The following is an 11,803-nucleotide window of genomic DNA, read 5'->3' as shown; positions in this document are numbered from 1 at the left end:
AACGCATCAAAATCTTCAAATTTCAAGAACTTAGCCCCTAAAGCTCGTTAAGTGAGGTGATTTTCAGATTTGGTTTTTTATTTTTATGTTATCATACTTTGTGTCCTGAAGAGCATACAATCTATTAGAACTATTTCATAATTTATTAAATTTGAGAATTTTTCATCTAGAAATGATCAGACATCATATTGTATAAGAAATTGGGTACTTAAAGCAATATAAAATGTTTTTTCATATGCAATGCTTTTATTAGATCGTTTATTAGGGTCTCACTTGGTAACTCGCCTATGGGCCTCTAAAATCTCAGGATCGACCCTGATGTAATATGAAACACGGATGAAGTACTATAATATGAAAATTCATGTTACCTCAAGTGGTATATAACACCGTGTTGCATCTACATGGTATTTTACTTTTAAATGAGATTTAAATTACACAATAAATAAAAGTAAAGGAGTCTTATATAATTATGAAATAGTAGATGAGCTGAATGTAAGAGAAAAAAAAAAGGCTATATAAAGCCCAAAATAATAATAGTTGAGTTGCTTATAATAGAAAAAAATATGATAGGCTAAGTGCAGGGTGGTTATGAGAATTCTTTTTCTTTTTTTCTTTTCTCCCAATCTGATATCGGTATATCTTAACTAGTTTTTGGCCCGTGCGATGCACGGATTCATCTTAATATATAAATATTAATAAAAATACAATCTAATAATTACAATTAATGACATAAATGTGTTATATAAATTAAATATTATTATTTGATTTTCACATTTATTTTAAATAATATTTTTATAGATAAATATAATAATAAAATAAAAACTAATATATTATATATTATATTATATTTTTTATCAGTAAAAAAGGAGAAAGTGACACCTCAGTTCCATCGTTACTGTTTTATATTATATATAGATATGTAGAGAATTAGAGAGATTTTAGGGATTAATTTAAATTCTGTAGTACTCTTAGATATATGGGATAAAATAATCTTTTTATAGATAAATATACATAATAAAATTAAAATTAATATATTAAATTTTTTATCACTAAAAAAGGAGGAAGTGACACCTCAGTTCCATCGTTACTGTTTTATATTATATATAGATATGTAGAGAATTAGAGAGATTTTAGGGATTAATTTAAATTCTGTAGTACTCTTAGATATATGGGATAAAATAATCTTTTTATAGATAAATATACATAATAAAATTAAAATTAATATATTAAATTTTTTATCACTGAAAAAGGAGGAAGTGACACCTCAGTTCCATCGTTACTGTTTTATATTATATATAGATGTGTAGAACTTTTCTAATAACATTAATAAAATTATAATAGTCATTTCTAAAATCTAAATTATTCTTGATCACTTTAAAAGAGATCATCATGTGATTTGCCTAATCAGATATTAAAGAGCCAAGAAAAAAAGTGAGATATATATGAAAGACAACATTCTCAATCTTAATCAAAATTATTCAATATTAACATATTTGACTTGACTTCGGTATGATTGGACTATCATATGCAACCGCATCAAAAGTAGTTTAGCGAGCCAACCATGCACCATCAATCTTTTACAAATAACATAGGCTTAATGTTTCTCCAGCCTTTAACTTGTTCAAATTGGTCATTTTACCTCTCCAACTCATCGAATGTCCTATTTACCCCTTAACTCTATAAAAATGATATTTTTCACCCCTTTAATTTGTCCAAATTGGTCATCTTATCCCTTCCCAACTTATCGAATGTTCTATTTATACCCTCAACTCCATAAAAGTGTTATTCCTTGCCCCTTATGATCCTATTTACCCCTTAACTCCATAAAAGTGGTGTGTCTTACCCTTTTATAGTGCAAAATTAATACGACTTATTCAAATGAGTTTGATTTTTTTTAATATCAACTTTTTATTTTGTTTTAATTTATGTGTTTATTACAATAATATCATATTACAATAATTAGATAATCAAAATTTAACTAGCCACAAAATTTGAAAAGAGAAGAATGAATAAAAGATACAAATAACAAGAACATTAATATAAACAAGTTAAAGACATTATATATAGGGATAGGGTACCAAAATAGGCCTATAGTTTTTGGGGAAGTATCAATTTAGGTTCCACGTACAAAATAACACCAATATAGGTTTAACGTTTAAAAAATGGTATGAATTCAAGTCTCGATAATGGATTGTAAGGGGTGAGAAATACCACTTTTATGGAGTTAAGGGGGTAAATAGGATATTATATGAGTTCGAGGATAAATGGATAAGTTGAGAGGGTGAGAAATACCACATTTATGGAGTTAAAAGGGTAAACATGATATTTGATGAGTTGGAAGGGTAAAATGATTAATTTAAACAAGTTAAGGGGTTGGAGGAGCATTAAACCAATAATATATATATATAAAGAAAGAATCTAGGAGAAACAAGTGCTAAACTATATTCCTTTCCTTTCTTGAAAGGCTGCTCGGATTTTTAGTTAAAAATCAATGAGATAAGGTATAAAAAAAACACATTTGCCTTGATTTTAATCTCTCTATTAAAGGTATACATATATATTATAAACTAGTTTTTGGCCCGTGCGATGCACGGATTCATCTTAATATATAAATATTAATAAAAATACAATCTAATAATTACAATTAATGACATAAATGTGTTATATAAATTAAATATTATTATTTGATTTTCACATTTACTTTAAATAATATTTTTATAGATAAATATAATAATAAAATAAAAACTAATATATTATATATTATATTATATTTTTTATCAGTAAAAAAGGAGGAAGTGACACCTCAGTTCCATCGTTACTGTTTTATATTATATATAGATATGTAGAGAATTAGAGAGATTTTAGGGATTAATTTAAATTCTGTAGTACTCTTAGATATATGGGATAAAATAATCTTTTTATAGATAAATATACATAATAAAATTAAAATTAATATATTAAATTTTTTATCACTAAAAAATGAGGAAGTGACACCTCAGTTCCATCGTTATTGTTTTATATTATATATAGATATGTAGAGAATTAGAGAGATTTTAGGGATTAATTTAAATTCTGTAGTACTCTTAGATATATGAGATAAAATAATCTTTTTATAGATAAATATACATAATAAAATTAAAATTAATATATTAAATTTTTTATCACTAAAAAAGGAGGAAGTGACACCTCAGTTCCATCGTTATTGTTTTATATTATATATAGATATGTAGAGAATTAGAGAGATTTTAGGGATTAATTTAAATTCTGTAGAACTCTTAGATATAGTACGGATACAATAATCTTTTTATAGATAAATATATATAATAAAATTAAAATTAATATATTAAATTTTTTATCACTAAAATAGGAGGAAGTGACACCTCAGTTCCATCGTTACTGTTTTATATTATATATAGATGTGTAGAGAATTAGACAGATTTTAGGGATTAATTTAAATTCTGTAGAACTCTTAGATATAGTACGGATACAATAATCTTTTTATAGATAAATATATATAATAAAATTAAAATTAATATATTAAATTTTTTATCACTAAAAAAGGAGGAAGTGACACCTCAGTTAGATCGTTACTGTTTTATATTATATATAGATATAGATGTGTAGAGAATTAGAGAGATTTTAGGGATTAATTTAAATTCTGTAGAACTCTTAGATATAGTACGGATACAATAATCTTTTTATAGATAAATATATATAATAAAATTAAAATTAATATATTAATTTTTTTATCAGTAAAAAAGGAGGAAGTAACACCTCAGTTCCATCGTTACTGTTTTATATTATATATAGATATGTAGAGAATTAGAGAGATTTTAGGGATTAATTTAAATTCTGTAGTACTCTTAGATATATGGGATAAAATAATATTTTTATAGATAAATATACATAATAAAATTAAAATTAATATATTAAATTTTTTATCACTAAAAAAGGAGGAAGTGACACCTCAGTTCCATCGTTACTGTTTTATATTATATATAGATAGATGTGTAGAGAATTAGAGAGATTTTAGGGATTAATTTAAATTTTGTAGAACTCTTAGATATAGTACGGATAAAATAATCTTTTTATAGATAAATATATATAATAAAATTAAAATTAATATATTAAATTTTTTATCACTAAAAAAGGAGGAAGTGACACCTCAGTTCCATCGTTACTGTTTTATATTATATATAGATGTGTAGAGAATTAGAGAGATTTTAGGGATTAATTTAAATTCTGTAGAACTCTTAGATATAGTACGGATACAATAATCTTTTTATAGATAAATATATATAATAAAATTAAAATTAATACATTAAATTTTTTATCACTAAAAAAGGAGGAAGTGACACCTCAGTTCCATCGTTACTGTTTTATATTATATATAGATAACTACCACGTGACTTTGGCCGATTTGCAGATAAGTATCTATGATATTATTTTTCAAATACAATTTTATAGTTGTCGCCATTACCAAAATCAAGGCAAATAAATTCTTATATGTTGTCACCGTTAATCCTTTTATCATTTTGTCTATTTTTTTAGATTTTAATTAAACGTATCTGCTGAATATAACAATTAAAAATCTAAAAAGATACTGTAAAAGGATTAGAGGGTTAGCAGTAACGAAAGATAGAGATCTTATAATTTGTTTTTCAAAATAGGGGACTAAACATTGTGTTACGTAAAAGGTGGGGACTAATAAATTATTTACATTAAAAATTATGAATGGAGGGACTAAATAGTTAGTTTTGTCAAAACTCGTAGACTTTATAGTGTGTTTTTAAAAACAGAGAGATATAGTAGTATAATATACACAAATTTAGTGACATTTTTTTTTGAATCAAAATTTAGTGACATTTTTTACCCTTATTTATAATTGTTCTAAATATCAGACGGGGGCCGTTGCCGCCCAATCTCCATTCGGAATATCAGACGGGGGCCTAGCTGGCCCATAGGCCCAACAAGGCCCAAGAAGGCTCAATATAAATAAGGAGGACACAACCTAAAGAGGGGGCGGGTAACATTATCTCTAAACTCTACCTAAATAACAAGAGTATTTTCCCTTGAGCTACTAACTGTCTTGATCGTCGGAGTATATACAGGGACCGTTCCCCGCGCAGGGACGATCATCGCAGAACGCGGGAACCTAACCCGGAGAGAGCCAGATCACTATTCCACGTATCCTGATTATTTGGTGCGGTGATCGTGGAGTTCAAGTGACTTCGGAATCTATCGGTACCAATCCATGAATACTTTAGATTGATTTTTTATCCAATAACCATTTGATTGATCCATGACATTCTTATCACATACTTTCTTCTTCTAAATTTTTAAACCAGCGTAACTACTTTTATATTACATTCAAGAAAAACTCCAAACTTGAAAATATTTTCAAAGTATATGTATAAAATAAGAAATCATTTAGATTTTCAATGTACCTTCTTAACTATCAAGTCCACACTCCTATTATTTTGAGGTTAAATATGTACCATCTTTACTCACTAATTAGAGAGAGATTTTAGGGATTAATTTAAATTCTGTAGAACTCTTAGATGTAGTACGGATAAAATAATCTTTTTATAGATAAATATATATAATAAAATTAAAATTAATATATTAAATTTTTTATCACTAAAAAAGGAGGAAGTGACACCTCAGTTCCATCGTTACTGTTTTATATTATATATAGATGTGTAGAGAATTAGAGAGATTTTAGGGATTAATTTAAATTCTGTAGAACTCTTAGATATAGTACGGATAAAATAATCTTTTTATAGATAAATATATATAATAAAATTAAAATTAATATATTAAATTTTTTATCACTAAAAAAGGAGGAAGTGACACCTCAGTTCCATCATTACTGTTTTATATTATATATAGATTTGGGCATCCTATAACATTAATCTCCTAGTGAGGAAGAAATTAAATTAAGTTTAGGCTAATTAATGATAACCAAATTGCTTATGCCATAATCTTGAAAAAATACTACTTTTAATGTTTAGTGGGAAGTTGACCCTCCTCATTGTTGTGTGTTAATATGGAAAACTTAAAGATTTGTTGATGATTTTCTTGATTTATGAAATCCAACAGAAAATATCATGCCAATCACTTTTTTATATCTAATTTTATGTGTTCAAGAAATACGATGATATAGGGTCCGTTTGTTTTATCTGTTGTTTGTTGTTGCTGTTTGCTGTTTCCTGTTACGGTTTGTTGTTTGCTGTTTGAAAATGCTGCTGTTCCAAAAAGCAGGGATTCCCTGCTTTTATAAAAAGCTACTTTTCGGCTTCAAAAGGCAAACAGGAGGTGTCTAACCAAACACCTTAAACTCTCATTTTCAAAGTGAAAAGGCAAACAGGAGGTCGAAAAGCAGCTACCAAACACCCCCTAAGATCCCAAAATCAGTTCAAACTTCCAAAAAAAGTTAAATAAATAAATAAAAAGTACTAACTTATTAAATCAGATTATATTATATGTAAGCAAGTATAATAATTAAAATTATCCACAAATGTAATTGTAGCTTACACTATCAAAATTTATTTATACGTAATCCTACCTTTGAGAACGCTTTACTACTTTAACTTAAAATCATTTGAGCTTTAATTATTGTTTTTCTTTTTATTGAAACTTTAATAATTGTTTTAGAATATGATCATTAAATTTCAATTTATATCATAAAAGGTGACGCAACATTATTTTAATTATGAATCAAGTTTTTTCAAAAAAAAAAAAAAAAAAAAGTTAATTCTGAGCCACTATATCAGCTCCACTAATACCACTTTAATTTAACAACAGAAACACCTCAAATTTTTAACTCTTATTGTTGTCTATGAACTGAAATTATTAATTAGGATGTTTAATTATGTTGTTGATGTTATTATATCATTATACTTGATATGATATGATGTCTCTTTAGATCCGTTTAGTTTACATGTTGTTTGCTGTTACGGTTTGTCATTTGTTGTTGAAAAAAACTCATTTCTGAAAAGCAGAGATTCTTACTTTTGTAAAAAGCTACTTTTCAACTATGAAAAACAAATATGAGTTGTCTAACCAAACATCTAGAAGTCTCTCTTTTGGAATGAAAAGGCAAACAAAAAGAGAAAATGGAATAACGATTAACCAAACACTCTTTTAATATAACTTGAGCCTGTGGCGGAGTCAATGGAAAAGACCTGCGAGAAAGGAGCTTTTGTTGCCCCTATTATCAAGAGGTTGCAGTCTCAATCTAGGTTCAGAACTGCCTAATCCTGTTTTCAAATATTTTATTTGAGATGAAAAAGTTGCTAAAATCCGTGTTTTTTCGATAAAAATAGATGATTTTAGAAGAGTTCCCGAGAAAGCTCAGATGCGAAGATGACAAATCAAAGTCATCAATTTCTAGTATAGGTTAAAATTCATATACAGTTAAACCTCGATAAATGAATGTTCGATAAAGTAATAACCTCGTTTATATAATAAATTCTTTCGGTCCCGACTTGGGCCAATGGACTAAAGTAATAACCTCGCTAAATGCATTAAGTAATAAAAATATTTAAATCCTTAAGGGCCGAATGAAAATATAAATTAATAATTATTGAATTACATACAATATATAAATAAATAAATAAATATATAGACCAAAACCTTTCAATCAATCAACTAGAAGTCATTAAAAAATGCATCTATAGTTGTTTATTTTTTCTTTCCACCTAAACCAAAATGAACACCATACTTAACTTTTTATAGTGCAAACACAACTTCTGGTATATTTTGCTAATGTTGTAATAAGTAGTTGTTTAAGGTGACCATTGCTTGAAAGGCCTCTTTTGACGATACATTTGCGACAACGCAACTATAATCTGGCTCTGGATCATTTCCATCATTATTTTTCATTATTGACTGGATAATTTCTTCGTCTGTATGTATTTTACAATGAAAAATTATCTATAAAATAATAAATATTGATTTATCGATAAATGAATAATTTATTCATTTATTGATAAATAAATAATCTCGCTTAATGAATATTTTTTTCCGGTTCCAATGATATGCATTTATTGAGGTTTTACTGTATATGAGTGCTTTTTTTTTTGAAAGATATGTAGGAGTGATTTTAATGGAATAAAATTAAAAGTTTATTTCCATAAATAAAAGGGAAAAGTACGAAAAAAATATATTCGTGGTTTGCCCAATTTACAAACAGAGGCATTTGGTTTAAAAGTTTGCAAATAGAAATCTGTGGTTTGTTTTATTTACAGAATAAAGTATTACAATTACACAGTTAAGTTCTGATTATAATCAAATGCATTTTTATCTTAAAAAAATTATTCTTACATATAGTTAAAACACAATCCCAAAAAACAACTCTCTAAATCGAAACAATAAATTATATAGTGAAAATTTTACGTTTTTTTACTAATTTATCCGTTTATAAACTAAATTGATATTTAAGTTCATTTTATACCGTTTCAATTTGATTTTGCACTATGTTATGTCAATATATAAATGTAATGTAAAAAAAATGCTCTTAATTAAAAGAAAAACATACCAAAATCTAAGTCAAGAAATTAAAAGAAACAATTAGAAGTAAGAAGAAGAAGAAGAAGGCTCCTTAGAAATAGCATTAATCCCTGTACAATGGAGAAATTAAAAAAAAAAGCCCTGTTGATCAGTAGAGTCTTGCGCTGGCAGATCTACTATACTTCTTAGAAGAAGGAGAAGACAAGTCGCCGGAGCGTCGTCTGAGAATCTGTCTCATACCATTAGCAACACCGCCGGCAGGATTAGAATTAAACTTACCACAAAAAGACATGTGAGCTCTAACTGCTTCTTCAACTCCAAATTGCTTCTTACCTCTTCCAACTTCATCTCTTACAGCTTCAGAACATAACCCACAGAGCCATTTTCCATCAAATTTAGCCTTGACTTCAGTTATGTAAACTTGAGTACAATCTTCTTCCAATCCACAACACTCACACTTCACTGATTCAACCTCCATTTTAATAAACAGATGTCTGACTAAAAGCTGGATATGAGGAAATTAAATAATAGGAGTAGATGTTGCTTTTTTGGTATGGTATATATATATAGTGTAGAAAGTGGAATTAAATTGGGGAGTTGTGATTGATAGGTGCAGAAAAGAAGTGATTGTGTTTGAGGTTTATATGGGTGATGGATTGAGAGAGAGAAAGTAGCCATAATTTCATCCATGTTATGAGTTACATGGATCTATGCTGAATCAGACAAATATGGTCGGAGGGGGGCCTAAGGAAATTGGCTCTTTCTACTATTTTTAATCTTAATAACTTATGTGGAGTTTATTATTTTTTTATGAATATTTTTTTTACATATTGAGTTTTCGGTCCATTTTTTTTTATTAAAAGGGAAATTATAGACTAAGAACAAAAAAACAAAAGAATGAAACTATCGCGGAACAACCGAGATGAGCCTACTACAGCTAGTTCCTAAATAGTCTTCACTACGTAAGCCTCTTATATGGGGGAGGGGCTTCCGATAGGACATTGACTCTATGAGAAGTCTTTTGGGCTTTCTTCGCAAGCCAATCTGCATGTCTATTCACCTCACAGTAGGTATATTGAAACTTCACGTTTGCTCTTTCTTGTAGTTATCTAATCATCATAATAAGCACTTTCTTAGGATGAACTTTTGCGTCGATTGGTCTATTGAACATTTGAATAATCTCGAGGTAATTCGATTCTAACAGAATATAATCAAATCCTCATTCAGTCGGAAGCCATAGTCCAGTAGCAAAACTCCACAGCTCAGTGCTAACACTGTCCCCTACTCCGATGTTATGTAAGAACCTGAATATCCACTGTCCGCTGTCATCTCTCAGTAGCCCTCCACTGCAACAAAGTTCCTAGCTAGCCGTGCAGCAGGAACCGTATGTGTTCAGTTTGAACCACGACGCATCGGGTTTCCTCCATTTAGCCACAATCGCATTTCTTTCTTGCATTGGGTCCCTTCTGTCCTCATTTGTAGCTCCTGCTACTAGCAGGCAGAAAGACTTAATTGCATCACCCATGTCTCTATGGTCTGTTCCAGTGCTGTGAAAAACCATAAAGTTCCTCCGCTTCCAAACGAACCAGAGAGCCACATCAAAAATTATTTTATTACTTATCTCCCACTGCACAACTAAGTCACTCTATAAGTGTTTCCATAGCCAGTCCTCCCTATCTAGTGCGAAGAAGTCGTGGCTTCCAAAACCGATGATAGACCGCCATATTTTTTGACTTCCTGAACAATCTCTTAACGCATGAAAGGTATTTTCCACTCTTTGGTTACAGCGGGAGCATATCGAGTTGTCGGAGACGTGTCTTCGACATCGCTCGGCTTGAGTTAAGAGTTTATTGTGAATTGTTGTCCAGAGGAAGAATTTTATTCTCTGTGGAATTTTCAAATGTCAAATGAACTCCCATTTCCAATTAGAAAGGTCCCAACGATCCTTTGCAATCATCTGATAACTTGTTTTGGTAGAAAATTTCCCATTGCTCGTTTATTTCCAAATGAACTCATCTTTACACCTTTTAGTTATGTCGATTTTTGTAGCTGCTATATGTAAACATAATTCCATGGGAACCCACTTCTCAATTTCACTCTAGTTCCAATCCCATTCGTTGTTCCTATATTCTTTGACTTGTATCCGATCAGATTTTCTGGGATCAGTTGTACCATATCTCAGAGTCTGAAGTTTCCTAGCCAGTCATCATTCCAGAAGCTTATATTATCCCCATCCCCGAGACTTCAAATGATTCCCTGTTTAAACTTCGAGATAATCGTGTTCATGCTTCTCAATACATGTGAGCAATGTTGAGGTTTTAGCATAGCTGAGAAAAAGACTGCGGATGGGAAATACTTTCCTTTCAAGGCTCTTACCCACAAAGAGTTCAGCTCTCTAATGATTCGAAAAATTAATTTCATCAGTAGTGATTTATTTTGATCACCTGTTTTTCTTAGCCCCATCTTGTCCTTCTTTTTGGGTTTGTAGATGTCGTCCCATGCTAGGAGGTTAATTTTCTTTTCATTTACCTAAGTTCCCCAGAGAAAATTTCTATTAAGGGAGTCTATTTACTTAGTGGAGGTGGTAGTAGGCAAAAGGTTTGTATTCATGGAATGAGTGGGAATGGCATTGGAAAGCGCTTGCACTAATGTTGCACGGCATGTTAAAGACATGGAGGCCACTTTCAACCCGGCTAGACGGCTACCCACAGAATTGACAATGCCTTGGAAGTAAAAAATTATTGTTCTTTTGTGTAGAAGATTGACCCCCAAATATTTACCAAAGTAGGAAGTCAGAGGTATGCCACATTGGGCCCTAAGGGCCCATGTTAGACTAGGTGAGACATTTTTTGAAAAACAAATTCTTAATTTACCAACTGCCCTGAGATAGTGCAGAACATGTCGAGGCCATCCTTCATGATATTCATTTGCTTCCTTAAGGCTTCCATAAATAGAAGGTTGTCTACGAAGAAAAGGTGTGTTAGCTTGGGGTTGTGCTTTGACAGTTTGAGACCTTTCCAGCTTCCTTCGTCAACCCTCCTTTTGATCATTTGGCTTAATCTGTCCATACAAAGTACGAAGAGAAACGGTGAGAGTGGATCACCTTGTCTGATGCCTCTAGTGGGTTAAAGTTATCTGTAAGATCACCATTTTGAGGGAGATATGAATGGATGATATAGAGATACATTTATGTATAAGCATGGACTAGTTTTGAGGCACCCTGATACTTCCAAGGGTATCCATGAAGAAATCCCACCTTAGTCTTTCATATGCATTCTCCAAGTCAATC

At 30.0% G+C, this 11,803-nt stretch overlaps 1 protein-coding gene across 1 annotated transcript; it reads right to left on the bottom strand.

The window, feature by feature from the left end:
* Positions 1-8,496: 8,496 nt before the first annotated feature.
* On the bottom strand, positions 8,497-9,151 carry LOC136216604 (uncharacterized). Its single transcript, XM_066003162.1, has one exon. The coding sequence runs from the start codon at positions 8,990-8,992 to the stop codon at positions 8,663-8,665; it is 330 nt and encodes a 109-aa protein (XP_065859234.1). The 5' UTR covers positions 8,993-9,151; the 3' UTR covers positions 8,497-8,662.
* Positions 9,152-11,803: the final 2,652 nt, after the last annotated feature.

Source organism: Euphorbia lathyris, chromosome 2, assembly GCF_963576675.1.
Source record: "Euphorbia lathyris chromosome 2, ddEupLath1.1, whole genome shotgun sequence".
NCBI classification, from domain to species: domain Eukaryota; kingdom Viridiplantae; phylum Streptophyta; class Magnoliopsida; order Malpighiales; family Euphorbiaceae; genus Euphorbia; species Euphorbia lathyris.
Note: the sequence above shows the minus strand (reverse complement) of the source record. Positions and strands in the feature narration are given on the sequence as shown.